At 45.2% G+C, this 18,882-nt stretch overlaps 1 protein-coding gene across 1 annotated transcript in view; it reads right to left on the bottom strand.

Annotated features, from left to right (window-relative positions):
• The window catches only part of LAMB3 (laminin subunit beta 3), a 47,487-nt gene that overhangs the window by 15,616 nt on the left and 12,989 nt on the right, over window positions 1-18,882 (bottom strand). Inside the window, exons 4-13 of the mRNA XM_081009790.1 lie at window positions 12,553-12,667; window positions 12,214-12,287; window positions 10,795-10,977; window positions 9,721-9,784; window positions 8,829-9,016; window positions 7,127-7,247; window positions 5,896-6,084; window positions 5,149-5,304; window positions 1,332-1,528; window positions 273-384 (exon numbers count right to left, since the gene is read on the bottom strand). Coding sequence (XP_080865916.1) covers window positions 273-384; window positions 1,332-1,528; window positions 5,149-5,304; window positions 5,896-6,084; window positions 7,127-7,247; window positions 8,829-9,016; window positions 9,721-9,784; window positions 10,795-10,977; window positions 12,214-12,287; window positions 12,553-12,667 — 1,399 coding nt within the window. The remainder of the gene's footprint in view (window positions 1-272; window positions 385-1,331; window positions 1,529-5,148; window positions 5,305-5,895; window positions 6,085-7,126; window positions 7,248-8,828; window positions 9,017-9,720; window positions 9,785-10,794; window positions 10,978-12,213; window positions 12,288-12,552; window positions 12,668-18,882) is intronic.

Raw genomic sequence — 18,882 nt, 5'->3', positions numbered from 1 at the left:
CTGTTGAGAGAGGAGAATAAGAAGGGTCTGGATCCCTCAAAAATACTCACAGGCTTTACTTGCTGGTTACAGGCTGACATTTCCACAGTGCATCCCTCTGGCTGCTCACTCTTCTCCCCAACAGCCAGCTATTAGAGAAGGAGGGAGATGAACTACAACCATATCGGGAGGGCCACAGGCTCCTCCAGACCCGAGTTAGATGGAACAGCAAGATGGCAAGAACCATTTAAACACCCAGTGGTTTACAGGTGAGTGCAACCTGCATTCCTTACCTCTACATCCTGTCCTGACATCTCCATAAGACTGGTCCGGACAAACCCGTACTTCAGGAGCAGAGCATGTCAGGCCCCCATAGCCTTCTCTGCATGGACACTGCCCTGTAAACTGCAAAACAAGAGAGAAAGATGCCAGGGAGGAAATCTCTTTGACGTAGAACTGCAGAGTTAGGCCTGTTGGTCTGGAGAATAATTGAGTTCCAGAAGGGATTTACAAGGAAAAGCTCCAACTTCGGCCTCAGCTGCTTGTTTTTCATGAGAAAGCATTCGTGGTAGGAATGGAAAAATCAGTCTATTTCCGTTACAGGTTAGTTTCACATGTATTTGAGCATTATGTTCAGTTTTAGGTCTGTTACATTCTAAGTTTTACAGTGTTGGGGGGGCGGTTTAATGCAAAAGAAAAACTACATTTAAATGGTACACATGTTGTACTCATCCTTCCCCTAAAATACATGGGATTGCAACGAATGCTATTCCTACTCAGAGGAGGCCCATTGAAATTGATGGACATGACCAACTTAGGCTTATTCATCTCAATGGATCTACTCTGAGTAAAAGTCAGTTACCAGCCACAGTCCTGTATGCTTTTTAATGCTCCCCCACAAATATGGATTGTTGTATGCATTTTTCCATAAAACATAAATTTCGTGTGCATTTTTAAAAACTGCCTCGCAAAATCCAGAGAAATGTGTGATCTGATGGACAGCTGCATTTTAATCCACATAGCCATCAGGGACCCGCAAATGAGGCCACTTTGCTTTAAAATGAATTTTTCCTCCATCCCTAATTCAAACAGGCAACAGCAACCCCCATGCCCAGATATACAGCCTCAGTTAGTAAAATCTGCAGAAAGCATTACCACCCAATACCACCGAATGTACTAAGTACTCTCAACTGTAGCCTAGATACTGAGCAAAACAGCTTCCCCCTGTCTCTGCAGGACTAAGAAGACAATGCCCTGATCGTGGTGCTACAAAGTGCAATGGCCCAGAATTTCCCTCTTCCCGCCCACCTCTAGAGCTGTAAGCTGCTGCACTGCTGCTTCGTGGGCAGTACCTGGTTACACTGAGGGCTGCGTGAATGCTGAGGGTCACAGTTGCAAGCCTGGCAGCCCTGCCCACTTGCAATTTTCCAGTGATTGGCGGCGCATTCATCACACTTGTCTCCCACCACATTGGGGAGGCAAGAACAGCGGCCCGTCTCGTCGTCGCATGGCACGTTGTGGCGGCTGCCTAAAACACTGCAGGCGCAATCTGGAAAACAAAGGAGCCAGCATTTGTGTTGGAACTACTGGGGGATGCTCCTGGGGTGTGCGCAGGAGGTATCAGGTCTCCTGTGAACCTGTGGGTACAGGGTGATATAGAATTAAATAGATAAAATCAAAGCTGATGAAACCCTTCAGTCCGCCAGTAGCAAAGTCTTGTTGTAAAATTCTTTCCCTTCCGTGCTGGCTCCAGGTTTTGAAAGTCATGCCAATGGCAGGTGGAGCCAGGGGCAATAGAAGGTGGGCCAATGAATGTAAATGTGACCTTTCTGCAGTAGGCTATTTTCTATATACCCCTCTCTGTCTTCCATCCAGCCAAGCAAGGAGAACATCCAGAGGGCCAGATAGGGAGGGGTTTGGGGGCAGATTCGCCTCCAGTCCCCAGCTCTGCTATAGACTTCCTGAAACACATTGATCTGGAAGAAGGAAAGGATCTCCCTGGAAGTGTCGGTGATCCCCACCCATCTGGCTGCAGACCAGATCCTGGTGCTGTTGGAGGAAACTGATTTTCTAGACCATTTCAGTCAATGTTTAGGGCTGGTTTTAGCACAGAAACTGCTTTGGCCACCCTTCGTGACCACCTCTGTTGGGGGAGAGACAGGGGAAATGTATCCTCATGTCCTCAACCTCTCATCAATGTGTCCTTGAGGTCTCACGGGCTTTCAATACCATTGGCCACTGTATCTGGGGCAGATGTCTGAGTTGAGGGCAGCACCACTTGCGGTGGTTCCAGTCCTACTTGGATGGACATTTCCAGAAAGTGGTGCTCAGGCAGTGCTCTTCAACACTATGAAGCCTTCAATGTGGGGTTCCTCATGGTTCAATTTTATCCCCCATGCTGTTTAACATCTACATGAAACTGCTGGGTGGGGTCACCCAGAGCTTTGGAGTACATTGTCAGCAATATGCTGACAACACACAGCTCTACTTCTCCTTTACATCTGCAGATGCGGCAGTGGGCGGGTGCTGGCTCCCCACTTGAGGAACGCTCTCCCCAGGGAGGCTCACCTGGTGCCTTCATTGCACATCTTTAGTTTACACATCTTTAGGCACCAGGGGAAAACATTCCTCTTCTCCCAGGCCTTTGGCTAATTAAACAATCTATGGCTTTTAAAACTGTGTGACGGATGAGGTATTGTTTTCATTTGTTATCCATTTTTGTGCTATTATATTGTAAACCCCCCTGTGAGCCTTAGATGAAGGGTGGTATAGAAATTTACTAAATCTATTCAGCATCAAATTAAGAATGAAGGCTGGTTGCTCTTCATGCTTGATATCACCACAGACATTGCAATTATCAAAGCATGCATCTCAGACTGGAGCTGAGCATCATGAGACACCGAGGTCTGCATTTCAAACTAAGGAGATGCACTCTTTAGCAACATCACTAATCAATTACAGTTTTGAACTGAGGCTATGACAGACAGTGCCCATTACCACTCCAGATACTAGTCATATCCAAGCAGATATTGTTCCATGAAATTAGATTTGTTTCCTCAGCACAGACCCTCCCCCCCCCCTCAGCTGACCACAGGAGATCAGTCTTCTTATGAATAATGGCAGGAACATACAAAAACTGCCTTCTATTGAGCCAGCAAACTGGTCCACTTCACACACTGTTGTCTACACTGACTGGCTGTAGCTCTCCAAGGTTCCATGCGGAGAACATTCCCAGCTGGAGATGCCGGGGACTGAACCTGGAACCTTCTGCATGGAAGGCATTTGCTGTGCCACTAGGCTACGGTCCTTCCCCAAGGTGATTCTGTCCAGCTATTGCTGTCATGTTCTGCGGCTGTTCTCCAAGATCAAGCTTAGCAAAGCAGCTACTGCCACCTGCTGGGAGGGAGCTGAAACCCATCAGTATAGCTGCTTGCAGAGGCTACATTTCATTTTAATCTAAAACAAGGCAAGGTCTGCCCAAGAGATTGTGAGAGATAAATGAAGGTGGATCTAGAGAAATTGGTTATGTAAGCCAAGCCTCAGTTGAAACCATATGCCACAAGGGACCTGCCTGGAGGATAAGCGTTAAGATCTTCAAATCTGTGTGAAATTGAAAGAAAAACTCTTTCCCTCTTCTTCCATCTTCCTAGGGCTATGTTTTGAATGTTTCAACCTGCTCTGTTTCAAAAAATAATTTTAAGGCTAGATTGCCCTTACATAGTATGCTGTTGTGGACTGGTTGAATGCAGAGAAATGATGGGAGGAATCAGCTGGGGAACCCCCAGGGGAAGGCAGCTTAGAGCCAGGGGACTGGTGGTGGGACAACAATGAGTGGTTAGAGGGAGAAGAGGAAGAAGACTGGGAGGAGGTGGTGTTGGAAGGTAACAGGGTTTGGTGAGCAGGAAGAGTCTGTGGCAGAGAGAACTTCTGTATCAGAGGAAGAAGAAGAAGAAGAAGAAGAAGAAGAAGAAGAAGAAGAAGAAGAAGAGTAGTAGTAATAGTAGTAGTAGTAGTTTGGATTTGATATCCTGCTTTATCACTACCCTAAGGAGTCTCAAAGCAGCTAACATTCTCCTTTCCCTTCCTCCCCCACAACAAACACTCTGTGAGTTGAGTGGGGCTGAGAGACTTCAAAGAAGTGTGACTAGCCCAAGGTCACCCAGCAGCTGCATGTGGAGGAGCGGAGACGCGAACCCAGTTCCCCAGATTACGAGTCCACTGCTCTTAACCACTACACCACACTGGCTCTAAATCAGGAGAGCAGAGAGGCCAAGAGAGAGAGACGACTCCAGCTGGTGGAGAGGCATGAGTGTCTCCCCCTCCTGCTGCAACAAGCTTCCCCCCCCCCGCGCCCCTGGTCTCCCAGAACCAGGAGATAGCTTCACACAGGCGCAGTCTCAGATTGCTTAGGGAAAACCCCAGACTTTGGGCAGCAGTTTCAGCAACTGCTTCAAGGTGGCAAGACCTACCAGAGATGAGCTACTATTCTTATTAGACCTGACACCCATGTGCATATCCTGTTTTTTGCTAATAAAGAGTTAACTCCACTTGCTCAGTGTGATTTACTGCTGGCTGGCTCCTCTCATATGCACACCGCCAACATAAGAGCAGTGATGCTGGTGGTGGCTGTGTGAAAATGGTCCAGGTTTTGCTCACATTGAATTGATCTTCTCACAGTTTATGTGCTGCATTCGTACTAGTGCAACAGCACAAGCAGAGCTTCACCAATATTATGGTCTCATGGGTTACAGAGAAAGGATAACCAAAGTGGGTGGATCCCCCATGAAGATAGGTGCTTGTTTGACTGATTTGAGGCCTTTGAGGTAACTAAACAGGGGTCATGTGAGAGCTTTATAAAATTATGAACAGTGGAGAAAGAAATGCTTGTCTCTCAAAACATGAGAATGGCTATAGGTTCCAAACAAACACAAGGGAAGAATTTCTTCACCCACTGTACAGTTTTCATGTATGGAATGAATTGTAATGAGATGTAGTGGTCGCTACTAGTTTAGACAGCTTTAAAAGTAGATTAAACATATTTATCTATCTCTATCACAGTGTATAAAGGGCCCTCCCAAAGAAATAAACTTTTGATTGAGGATAAACAGCAGGAGGTGGCTATCTCCACCATGCCCACATCTAGTTTGGCATGGTTGAAATTTGACTAACCTCTGCAACCTTGGGGGTTAGAGTTGGTTAACTGGGTGAATCCAGGCTTGCACAAATGGCAACGGCCTCCTTGCACGTTGTCCTTACAGACACAGCGGCCCGTCTGGGGGTCACAGCTGGAGTTAGGAACAGTGCCATCTGGGTCACATTCACAAGCTAAAAAGAGAAGACATGGAATCAACAAATTTTAAAGGTACAGGCCACATTAAAAGGGTGTCATCAAACCTGAGCTTTGTGTAGGGGTTTAGCATTGCCTTGTTCCTCATCATTTCTTTCTCCCACTCTTCATTTGCAGACAGGGTTGCCCATTCAGGATTCCTCTCTCTCACTTGAAATTGGCACAAAAGATTTCAGAAAACAAGCCCGTTCATTTTTCTCTGGCCAGCTGCAAGGCAGCTTTACTGCTCCTCCCTTTTAAATGCATAGGAAAATGCACTAGGAACTTGAAGATTCTAGTTCAGGGGGGAGCAAGAGGAAAGCCTCATCATCTCCTCCAGTTACCAAAATATAGACTCAGAAAAAGAATTGTGAGTTCCAAAGATGGGACACAAGGAAGGACGTGAAGAATCTGGAGGCATATCTACACTTCAGATTCAACTTAAAATACAGAAAAGGTTTCTTTTGAGCACCAATCTTACAGGGGAATTCTCTCTACCATTGGAATAAAACAGACTATAATATTCAAATATTATCGTTAAAAAAGATTATGAAAAAACTCATGAAGAAAATGCTTAAGCACCCACTTACGGAGACAAGCTTCTGGGTGATCAAGTTCAAAACGCTTATTACGGAAAAACTTGGTCTTGCAATGTTCACAGTTCCTCCCTGCCGTATTGTGCTGGCAGTCTTCACAAACGCCCCCACTCACACCCCCACTGGCTTGGTACACGGCTGGGTCAAAATGACATTTGTTAGAATGACTGTTACAGTTGCACCCTAGGAGAAAAGAGACAAAGCCATTTCTGAGATGACGTTCAAGGAAAATAGTGCGTATACTCTTCAGCTTCACCACTAGGTGGCGCTTGGGCCTCCCTCTTTGGTTAGTTCTACAGCAAGCGTATAAAACCATGAGGTTTATCACATTGTGGGTCCACACAGAACATGAAAAACAGCCAGAGTGCAAGCCTTAGGACTTTAGGGAACATCAATTCCACCAGCACTGTGCTATACACACACTGCAATTTCCCCAAACTTGCCTGTTTTCTCCAAGCTGATGGAGGAAGTTTGACAAGAAACAGTTAGCTTCTTTGCAAATGGAAATCAAAGCTCTCCTCTCATCTGCCTCAGCCTTTTTAAAAATGTTTGCTAGTAGATTCTTTTAAACACTCCTTCCTGTACTTTTTACCTCAGCTTCCCCTTTCCCTGATCACCTCCACCCTTTCAGGAATCTGCAGATCCCATAACTGATGAGAAGCCCAGTACTTTTTTTTTCTAAAAAAAATGTTTAGGGGTACTCTCATTTTGACTCAAGAAAATCACCATTTTACAGTTCAAATCAGGAAAACTAAATATAGTAAATGGACAAAAGTACAAAGATTCACAAAATGTTTAGGGGTATGTATACCCCTACATTCCCCCCCCCCCAGATAAAAAAGCACTGGAGAAACCATAATATTTCCAGTGGCTACAGTGCACAAAGTATATACAGTCAAACCTCAGTTTTCGAACGTCTCAGCTGCCAAACATTTCGGAAGCCGAACGCCGAAAACCTGGAAGTGAATGCTTCCGTTTTCAAACGTGCCTCGGAAGTTGAATGGCTTCCGAGGAATGTTTCTCAATTTTCCCCGTTGAACTTGCTGACAGCCCTTTGATCCTCAGTTTTCAGATGTTTCAGAAGTCGAACGGACTTCTGGAACGGATTACATTTGAAAACCGAGGTTCCACTGTATTTTATAAACTCCAGTTATCTTTCCAAGAAAGCTTTGCTCAATTAAAGTGTGGCCTGTTTCCCTAGGAAGTTGGATAGAGGCATACGTACTGTGACATTCGTTGGGGTTGCCATCTTCAGCAGCTCTCCATGGACGGTCATTGAAGAAAGCTGCACACTGTTCGCAGTTTGTTCCAGCAGTGTTGTGCTGGCACACACACTGTCCATTCACCTAGAAGATGCAAAGAAAGCTTTGCTTTGCGGGTGTCATAGATCAGCCTGCTCTTCTACGGTATGCTATGAATTCTCACATTGTGTCTCTTCTGATTCTTCTGCATTCATGCCAAATCAGAGCACTTTATGTCAGAAGCAAAAGAAAAACCCTTATACTGATGGTCCCTACCACTCCCCGGGCTGAACAGAAGATTATCAGAGTACGGCTGCCATTTAAAAAAAACTATATTGTGTAATCCCTCTTCTTTGTGTGTGCTGCCTCTCACAGTTCAGGCTTAACTCTGAAGTTCCTGTCTGGAAACTCCTGTCCAGTCCAAGCTGCTCCAGGCCAGACAATAAAGGAAGCTAAGCTATGTTGCTTTTATATCAAGATGCAAACCACCTATAAATCGAGGTGTGGGGGTGTGCTGAACCACCCTCTCCCCCCTGCAAGAAGCCTGTCACTTTGTTTGGCTAATATTATTTGCACTCTCCTGTGCACAAAAGCAAGAGGAAACTTGCTCTCATCTGCCCTTTGCACACATTCCTCTGTGCCCCAATGGAGCCATATCCCATCTGAAGGGACCATAGAGACAGAGCATTATTTTCTTTCTCAAGTATTTTTTGCTAGGCAGGGGTGATTCTGTCTCTGTTGCTCTTTCTTTTTTCCAGTCTTAGGTTCAGTTTGCCTCATTTCTGCAACAATGCATTTTCCTTTCAAGTCCACACAAAAATTAAAGCACATATTTACGTGCATTTCTCCTCATTTTGTCTAATAATGCACATGCTTGCATTTTCTCTATTATAATAATGCACTTTGGTACATTATTTTCACTAATATGTTCAAGTCTGAGGCACACTTTCTGCTTGCATGTGTCTTGCAGGTGGTTTTTGATTGGAAAACAGCTTTGCGACATTCAGAGAAGTGCACGTTTCAAACGGTTGCTGCATTCTGCTGTGAATTGGTGTGAAGAGTGAATTGGTGGATAGGTTCGCCTTAAGATGTGAACAAAATGGTTTTCTCCACCATCCCCATTCTCTGCTTCTGCCCATTCTCCCCTCCAAGAGCTATGATGAGGAGCTATGACGGCTACAATGAGGAGGGGATATGAGCTACAGAATGAAGGATGTGCAAAGAAGAAAATGTACACCACTCTCTGTTCTGCCCTCCCTATCAGCCCTCTGGGCAGCCCCAGAAGCCCAGTTAGAAAGAAGCTAGTAGCTGCACGCTGAGCAGCCTTACTAAGCCCAAGGGCAGCTGGTCATTGACCTTTTAAAGGTAGTCAGAAATGCAATTTGAAGCAGGCTGGTTGGCCTTTGTGCTATGCCAAACTACCTTCTTTTTGTGGCTCAGGCAGAGAAGATGGCAAGACCTTTATCATCTTGGTCACTTGCACTCTGCATAATACAAGGAAACACTATCTGCTTTCCAAAAGCACAGAGGGCTTCTGGTGTATCGCTACAAACCTGTAAGGACAAATTTAACCGTAGAGAGAGGTCAGGTTGCAGAGCAGGCCTGCGAGAATCTAAGAATAGAACTGGGAAGAATAGAACTGATATACATAGATCTGTAGCAACCTTTCCCTGTCCTCAGCCTCACCATAACATTGTGTCCTGCAGAAGCAGCGTCCAGGGCAGCACAGCGGTCTGCATGTCCATGGCAGAAGCAGCTCCCTTTCACTTGCATCTCATTCAAGGCATAGAAGGCACTGGGCGTGCGGTACCCCTGGTGCACAGGACGCGACAACTGGGTGAAGTTGATTCTCAAGTTGGTGAACTGGCCCAGATCTTTTGGAGACAAGAGAAAGAGAAACAAAGGGAAACACACACACACACAGTGAGATGGGACCTAAAGCCTTTAGCTCCTGGGACAAGGACCAAGTGAGAAAGGGAGATGCAAACTCCGTTGGATGTGGTTTTCCTCTTAATACATGGAAGTACAAACAATATAACTGTTAGGTCCCAATAACCACATTTAACAAACTGAGCCCAGCATCAGCAACTGTGATCCTTGGGCAAGTGCCTGGGCCTCCCAGGACCAAACATCACTGGCACCTGCCAGGCCAGGTGGACCTTTAAAAAGCTCACACCACTTGCCACCTGGCACTGAGGAGCACACCAAAAGTCTGAGTGAGGCTGTCAGGACTGGAGTCAGATGCAGATCAGCACAAAAGACACAGGAACCTTAAATCACTGACCCCATTGGTATATGAAGGAGTCAAATTTATTTAAATAATTTTCACCCTGCTCTTTAGCTTAAAAGGCTCCCAGAGCAGCTTACAAAGCTCATTTCTAAGACCTGCCCTCAGGCTGATGATCTAAAAAATAGGACAAACAAGGGAAAGGGGATGCGGAAGGAGGAGCAGGAAAGTGAGCTCAGGCACCGGATTTTATAAACCATCCACTTGGGTGCCTAAACAAGTTCTGCTCCCTGAAATCCCCCAAAAGCTTCCCCTACCCCACCCCAGCAGACACAAATAATATGTACATACTGTTGATTTTTTGGCTTTGAGGTGTCCTCATCCCAGATGCAAGACCAATGGGGTTGAACTCAACCTTAGAAGAACAGAGGAGGAAAAATGATGGCAGTCAAAGCATGGGATTTTCTATCCTGTCATTCTAAAAACTATCAACGGCACTTCCCAGTTAGGCAAATGCTTATTTACATTAGCACTAAAATGGCGATTTTGCACCCAATTACTGCTACAAGGAAGACTATAGTCTCTTCACCCACCAAAGGAGGGTTGTGTGATACTTCCTCCCTCTCTCCCTCCCTCTCTTTGCCAAAAAGTGGCGGCAGCAATTAAAATCCCATGAAACAGATTTAAACCACAATACTTTTTGCCTTTTAAAGAAAGCCATAACACAAGCCTGCTTCATGCATTACTCACATGGAAGGGAAGCACTGAAACAAAGCACTTGTGGGACTGCATATTAAACAAAGTTGTGCAGCTCCTCCAGGCTGAATTATGCGATAACTTCTGGAGTAAGAAGCCTTCTCTAGATAGACTCCCTGTATGATTTAGAACATGGATGGGGAACATTTTTGCCAACCCCCCCCCCCCAGGGCGGGCAGATCTGTCCCCTGCCCTACAGGCCAACTTTGATAAGTACATAGGAAGATTTACCTGACAATCACCTGGTGTTGCTATGATGTCAGATGTTTGACAAGTGGGTTGCCACACCCACCTGCCAACATTTTCATTGAAATCACTGCTGGAGGGAAAGCATCTCTAACACAGAATATCACCTCATTAATGTTACTCAACAGCTTCCCCACATGCACCAGAGGGCAGTTTTTCCAAGTCAGGGGCTGGATTCTTGAGCTCCAGCATGTCTCTTAAGAAATTGTCCCCAGAGACCTGAAATCTTCTGTGCCCTAGAGCAGCTAGATTGGAAGGGGCTACCAATTCTCCACAAAAAGGGCTTGCTGGGCCCTCTGGCATTTGTTGATCTGCACCTGGAAGAGTGCAGTAAAGTCACTCTGGGGATGGCTGTTGTCAAACTAATTAGGTCCTAGAAGTCTTAAGTCTGGTGAAATCCATTAAGCATCACATTTACTATACCTTTCCCCCGTTCTGCGCTTGAGTCTGGATGTCCTGGCAACGCACATCCTGCCAGGTCTGAGGGAGACCTCTAGAGATCCGTGGAAAAGAAGTGGCACAATCTGTGGACAAGTACTGATAAATCTTCCAGGATTTGCCAAAGTCTGTAGAGTGCTCAATCACCATGCCAGTGGGCAGAGGACTCTGGAGGGACAGAGGGAAAGAGGTATCAAAGCAGACTGGACTGGACTGGACATGCCAAAATAGAGGAAGATATACTTCAAAGGAGCAGGCCATTTCTCCAAGGCAGAGCATGCAAACCATCCCAAGTGAAATCCCTAGTTCACACCTCTGGTAAAAAAGGCTCACATAAAAGAAGACTGGGAAGATCTCTGCCAAAGAAATAGATGACATGGGCTCAATGGACAAATAGTCAGACCTGACATAAGGGTCTTTCCAGTGCCCCTCAGTGTTATTGTGCCTTCTCCCCCATAAAATTAAAATTAACACATCACAATATACTTGGTGCAAATGTACATGGAACAAAAATGCTTAATGTTGTGCTTGATTCTGAACTTAACAATTGATTTTCTTCTTGAAAATCTGCAGTTTCTTTAATGTAGGTTTTTCCTCCTTTCCTTGTATCTTTTTGAAAACGTTAACAAACAATGGGTTGGAATTGGATGCAGCCTAAGCCAGCAGAATAATAATAGTGTATGCAGAGGTTTTCAACCATTTTGAATCCACAGCTCCCTTGGTCAACTACATCCATTCTGTGGTGCCCCTATGGGGCTCAGGAACCCAGTTATGTCACCCCTTGCCTGCAGAGCTGGCAGCCTCTCACCCTTTTTCGAACACCGTCCCCTTGTGAGGTGTTCCCCCAACCTCTTCTCCTCTCTCCTTGGGAGTGCTATGGGCACCTCTGCTGCCGCCCCTGGTCTCTGAGTTGCATCCCTCCCTGCCCCAAAGAGATGTGCCTCCTCACACTGCCCCACAGGGGCATAGGACTTGTCTGTCCATTCCCAAAAACAAGGGCTGGTGGACTGGCTGGCTGGGCTCCCTTGACCAACTTGCTCGCTTACTCTGATGCCGCCTCAGCTCCTGGCAACCAGAACCCCCAACCAGACCTAGAGGCACCATTCGCCTGGGGCGCTTGTAGCCAGGGCTGCTGCAACAAACAGCTGCACAAGCCTTTGGGAGGCAGAGACACAAGAGGGCATCAGAGGAGGGAGGGAAGGAAAGGGGGACAGAGGCCAGTGTTGCCCACGGCACCCCTGACCACCATTCAAGGCACTCCAGAGTGCCATGGCACACTGGTTGAAAACTACTGATGTATGTAATGTATCTGGAGTCCTGATAATATTCAGCTAAGCTTCCAAAGGCCATCTGAATTCAAGTTTATACCCCCAGTAAATAGTGTAAGAGTTATTATTCACATACCCTGAAATCCATCAAGATGCTATCAAGTTGAAACTTTTTATCCAAGTCTAGTTGGAGAAAGACAGGATTCACATCTGTAGAGAAAGACAAGAGCAGTTTTTAGAATAGCAGGTTGTGAAAACAAAATTGCAAACGGATTTTCCCATTAGTCAGGTCATCCATTTCCCCATTGCATTTAATCCACTGAAACCCAAGCCCTGTTTGCTGAATCTACACAACCCTTGCCCCACTCAACTTATCATTACTATTCTATGCTATCCAACCAAGACATTGTCCAGAGCACGTCCACAGTGTTTGTTTGGTTTTCTTGAAGGCCCACTAAGCAAGGCAGAGGCTTACCATTCTTGGATTGCCACCAGCGTGTATTTCCTGCAGAAGAGAGGACATTTTCTACCCGGTGACTGTTGAATACATGAGGCTTTCTGGAATCACATCGGCAACATTTCATTTGCCACTAAAAAAGGACAAAAGGTGACTATCAGATTAGGATGCCTAGGAAAAGGGATTTCCATGAAGCCAACACCTTGCTAAAGCTTAGCAGGTCTGTGTCTGGCCAATGCCTGGATAGAAGACATTGGGGGGGGCGAGGTGTGATGGGCTTCTATGATACAGCAAATGTTGGATATGAAGAAGAAGAAGAGTTTGGATTTGATATCCCACCTTTCACTCCCTTTAAGGAGTCTCAAAGCTGCTAACAATCTTCTTTCCCTTCCTCCCCCACAACAAACACTCTGTGAGGTGAGTGGGGCTGAGAGATTTCAAAGAAGTGTGACCCGCCCAAGGTCACCCAGCAGCTGCATGTGGAGGAGCAGAGACGCGAACCCGGTTCCCCAGATTACGAGACTACCGCTCTTAACCACTACACCACACTGGCTCTCATAAGAACCTTTATTTCAATTTAAGTAAATTCAGAAGTCAGGTGCATGGCCATACGGTGCACCTTGGATAATCCAGAAAAGAAGAAAATGTTCACTTTGAATTAATAAACTTTAAAAAATATATATTAAATAGAACTTAATTGAACAATTAACATCAACCTACACATCAATACACAATAATATAAAATATACAACCTACATACACATACTTTACAAAAAAAAGAAAAAGAAGAAAACAAAAGATAGAAGACAAAAGATGGAATAAATAAAATATACTTCCGATTATTCTCATTGTACTGTTTATTATTTTGTTATTTTACCCACAGTGCCTTGTTATTCTCCCCCCCCCCCCCATTTCTTTACAAAAAGTTCTATTATTTGTCACCAATATATTACAAGAATCATTCAAGGTCTGCCCAGAGATTTTTGTTATCACAACCATTTTTCAAGTACTCTTTAAATACTATCCTTTCTTTATTCACCTTCTGCATCAGATATCCTCTAACTCTCCCTGTCATATTTGCCAATTGCATGTATTCTATCATTTTTACCTGCCATTTGGTTTTTGTGGGAAATTTGAGTTAATAAACTTAGTGATGGTGGTGTCTCCTGTTGCTGCTGAGGACCCTCAAGGATGCAAAGCAGGAGTGCTTTTTCCTAGCCCTGATACCCCATATTGTTTTGATGTGGGAACGCCAGTGATTGAACCTAGAACTTCATGCAGGCAAAGCATGGAATCTGCTATTGCACTGTGGAAGCTTTTCCTTTTCATGTCCATTTTTTAAAATGTATTTTTATTAAAGATTTTCTTGATTTACAAAGGTGTGTGCAATGTCTCTCTCTCATACTGCTACTGTATTCTGCTCTGGTCAGACCTCACCTGGAGTACTGTGGAGTACTGGAGTACTGTGTCCAGTTCTGGGCACCACAGTTCAAGAAAGACACTGACAAACTGGAACGTGTCCAGAGGAGGGCAACCAAAATGGTCAAAGGCCTGGAAACAATGCCTTATGAGGAACGGCTGAGGGAGCTGAGCATGTTTAGCCTGGAGAAGAGGAGGTTAAGGGGTGATATGATAGCCATGTTCAAATATATAAAAGGATGTCACATAGAGGAGGGAGAAAGGTTGTTTTCTGCTGCTCCAGAGAAGCGGACACGGAGCAATGGATCCAAACTACAAGAAAGAAGATTCCACCTAAACATTAGGAAGAACTTCCTGACAGTAAGAGCTGTTCGACAGTGGAATTTGCTGCCAAGGAGTGTGGTGGAGTCTCCTTCTTTGGAGGTCTTTAAGCAGAGGCTTGACAACCATATGTCAGGAGTGCTCTGATGGTGTTTCCTGCTTGGCAGGGGGTTGGACTCGATGGCCCTTGTGGTCTCTTCCAACTCTATGATTCTATGATTCTATGATTCATATTTTTTTTTCCATTATAAAAACCAAAATTTCACCAAACTTTGAAGACAGAAGGTTGAGGACCACATACACACACACAGAGAGAAGTGCACACAACCATATAAAAAAAGCTCAAAACTGAACATAACAAAGGTGTCCCAAAAGTCCAAGTAAGGATGCCACTCAAACCTCAAGAAAAGCAGAGCATAGTTTAATAGATCTTACCGCTTGGTGTATTTTTACTGTATTTTAACCAGCCGAGTTTCCTGGAACTGTTTTACCTTGTTACGTACCATCCTTGCCTGACTGATAAAGGGCAGTATAGTGATGTTTTAAATAAAATAAAAATCAGTACCAATTAGGAAGTATGTCCTTCTTCTTGGGTTGTTCAATATCTCTGAGATTATGTTACTGGAACTCTAGATTTAGGAGACCAATGCTAAGTAGATCTAAGAGCTGAAGCTATGCCGGATAGATTTGACATCCTTCTTCATGGGATGCTTTGGGGTTTAAGGTTTGCTACTTATTGGCCAAAAATATTCTATAGCCCACTGTACAGTAGAGATAAAGGAAACTCTAGAGCAGCCGTTCTCAACCTGTGGGTCCCCAGATGTTGTTGGACTACAACTCCCATCATCCCTGAGCTCTGGCCTTGCTAGCTAGGGGTGATGGGAGTTGTAGTTCAACAACATCTGGGGACCCACAGGTTGAGAAAGGCTGCTCTAGAGTGTAAAGCGGGGATGGGGAGCCTGCAACTCTCATGGTGTTGTTAGACTTCAACTCCCATCAGCCCCAGGTGGCATGGCCAATAGTCAGGGATGTGGGAATTGTAGTCCAGCAACATCAGGGGAGTCACATGCTCCCTATCCCTGATGCGGAGAATGATGTCCAAGGGCATGAGCAAAAGGGTAGAAAGACATGGGTTGTAACCACTGCTACGCTCCGAAATTTGGACAGCTTGTCAAGAAATGTCAAGCTTGTCAAGAAACAGATTTTTTAAAACAAAAAAAGCCTTGAAGTTATAGAGCGACTTTACTAGTTGCCTAGTTTAAAGGATGACAGAGTAGAAAAAGAATGGGCTTCAGATCAAGGGGTGAACACCCACTGTTCAACTATGGTGAAAATGGACTTCTTTCCCCCAGTTTCACATGTGGCCACTTAGTATTTGCTCAACTTCAGATCCCCCTAAACACAAAGGAGAACAGTACATTCTGGATCACCAGTTTATATCCTTTGTTTGGTACACAAGATTAAATTCGCACCTTCAATTTAATCAGAGAAGTCTTCAAACTGCCAAAAATGTCCCTGTGACAATATTTGCCATGCAGCAGAAGATTAGCCACAAGTACCCAACTTTGCAGGGGTTGGTCAAGCTTTTGTGGTGGGATGTTTCATTTGGGCAAACAAAGGAACCTTTATCTAAATCTCAAGATAGTTTGAACCTAGACCCTTTAACACCCTCTCCCCCAAAAAAGAGTCAAACAGAGGTTAGGCAGCTTCAGTGGGTGAAAGGTTACTAGGTGGAAAGTCAAGCCGAGCAAATGTCATCCCTCAGCTGGAGTGAGTAATTCAAGAAGCAGGCCAGGCCTGGATATCCCCTAATGGTTTTGTGCACAAATGGCTTAAAGAGACTTCAGTCCCAACTTGGCAAACAAATACTAAAAGATGACAGATCCGGTTAAGTCCTGACTATTTAAAGACTTTTTTAAAAAACAACAACAACCAGGCTATCTAGTGACTTAGCAGATGCCTATTTATTGATTATTACATTTTTATATCCTACCTTTCATCCATGGAGCTCAAAGTTCTCCACCCATTTCATCTGCACAGCAACCCTGTGAGGTAGGGACTGAAACTGGCCCAAGGTCACACAGTGGCCCTGCCTCCCCTCTAAAAAGAGTTTTTTAGAGGGGAGGCAGAGGCAGAGGGTGCAGTTATAGAAGTCTATGGCCTTTACACAGGTGCAGAGGTTCAATATAATGGACTCTCAGCTCATTCATCATTGCTCAGCAATACCTGTTACAAGGTTCATATTTAGGACAGGAACCTTTCATCTAGCATACTCTTATCTAACCCAATCAGTTTTAATTTACTATCAAAGCTGTCCCTCTGAACTCCATACCCATGACATGTCCTGCAATACTATGGAGTTTCCTGTAAGGAAAGACGGACATCTGCTATAAACATATTTTTTTGCCACATTCTATGCACTAGGAGCAGCGGTTCTCAACCTGTGGGTCCCCAGATGTTGTTGGACTACAACTCCCATCATCCCTGAGCTCTGGCCTTGCTAACTAGGGGTGATATACCCCAGCATCCCCTACAACAAGGATAGCCAGCATAGTACTGTCCAAATGCTGCCACACTACAAATCCCACCATCCCTGACCATGCTGGCTGGAGCTGATGGGAGTTGGACTCTACAGTGTGTGGAGGGCACCATGTTGTCTACTCTGGTCCTATAATATCACAGAGGATGCTGGGATGCAACTCTTAGCTTTCACGTGGTCTTGATGATCCAGGGTTTTGTATGCTGTTTCCAGCATTCCAGGACGATGTGCAATGAGCTCAGAAATGTGCAGGTACCATCCAGCACAGCCTCCAATGCAACATCTCTTCCTCTGGTGCCAGCAGCTTTCACCTGGCCACAGGTGAAACACAGACCGGCTGGAGGAAATGGAGCAGGACAATAGCTGAAGATTGCTCCCATCACTGGTTTCTCCTTACAGTTTTAAACCCCTGCTCCTGCCATTGTTGTATGAGTTTCCCTCAATGAAACGTGAATAAGGTATGTACTGAAACACCAAGGGAGATTGTCCTTCTCCCAGGCTCTCTCAGAAAGATGGAACCCTTCAAAATCTTGCCCGTTTTTGCTTAGCACAATATACTATGCAAAAAGTTTGCTAGAATTCCAGCAGGACCTTGCGTTCCCTCAAATCAAGATCACGCTAATGCCAGATGTGCTGCCTACCAAGTTTGGATGCCTTCATGCCCAGACACTGAAACACTTGGACCCTGAAATAATCATTTCATGTGGCAACCCACCACAGTGTCGAAATTGTGCTCTTTTTCAATATTTGGGGAGGCTAAAATTAACACTGGGGGCAGACGCATGGGACGTTTGCTTTCTTGAGCAAGCTGTGTAACCTTTCCACTGCTTTGGAGGGTATTTTCTGCCCATTGTTGAAATTGCAGCTTTCATGAGGAGGTGTGTGTCTCAAAGTTCCTCTGGGAAGATAGGGTCCCTGCCCCAGAAACTAAAACTATGGATTTTATTTTGGCTGAACTGAAGGTCACCCTGCTTTGGAAGATCTCTACCAAGCGCTTTGGCTGCCAGATATAATGGACACATCACAATTGGGAAGGCTGACATTTGACAGAAATGCACAAATCCCTTACTCGCCACTTATTCGGGGTCAAGTGTGGTTGTGGCTAAATGAACAGGGCACAATCTCTATGATCAAGAATATAGGCAGGAAGGAGAGGACATGAAGCTGCCGGCTAGTCCCCTTGCCAGGAACAGAGAAGCAAGGGCCTACTCATGAGAAAAATGGTGGAGATCTCCTGAACCAATGTCCTCTACTCTTCCCTATCACCAGGAGATAAGAAAGAGTGGGGAACATTTGTCAACTTCTTTCATTCTGTTGCCTTTGGTAGCCAAATGGAACCAAGAGACCCCTTGGGAAGGGTGCAATATAATATCTCACTCATTGCCTATTCAGTCCTTTACATTGCCTATTTTCTCTCCAAGTGTTTGCCTAACCCAGAGATGGGGTACCTGGCACCCTCCAGATGTTACTGGGCTCCAACTCCTATCAGCCAGTGGCCATGGATGACAGGAGCTGTGGTCCACAGGTTCTCCATCTCAGATTTAACCTATGATTAGAAGAACTGCACAGTGCACTTGAACCTCATGCCAGGCTATTTGTTTCTCCTATGCAAATTTATAGACCTAGCAGTAACAAAGTTTTGGAGAGGAACTCCCTCCTACCAGCCTACTTTTAGGAGTGAGGAACCTTTGGTCCTTCAGATGCTGCTTACCTACAACACCCATCAGCCCTAGCAAACATGGCCAGGGTGAAAACGTATTCATGCTCATGCAGGTACCTTGACCCTAGGTTGTATGTCCAGTTGAGTTGTAGTTCAGCAGCACCCAGAGGGTGAGGTTCCCCACACCCACTCTAGATCCATGTTTTCAGGGCAGGCTTGAGTGTTGAACCTAAATTCAAGGGAAAGCAATCAGGGGAAGAGAGATATGGGAGACGGAAATGGCATGGAAAAGGAGGGCTTCCCCCAGGCCCCAAACTCCCCAGTTGCAAATCACAGCTCTAATTTGCAGTGCGGGGGGGGGGGGGGCAACAACCAGGCTTTAAAGATCTGGAAGTGATGTAAAAGGCTT

Source organism: Podarcis pityusensis (assembly GCF_964106645.2).
Source record: "Podarcis pityusensis genome assembly, chromosome: 6".
Lineage (NCBI taxonomy): Eukaryota > Metazoa > Chordata > Lepidosauria > Squamata > Lacertidae > Podarcis > Podarcis pityusensis.
Note: the sequence above shows the minus strand (reverse complement) of the source record. Positions and strands in the feature narration are given on the sequence as shown.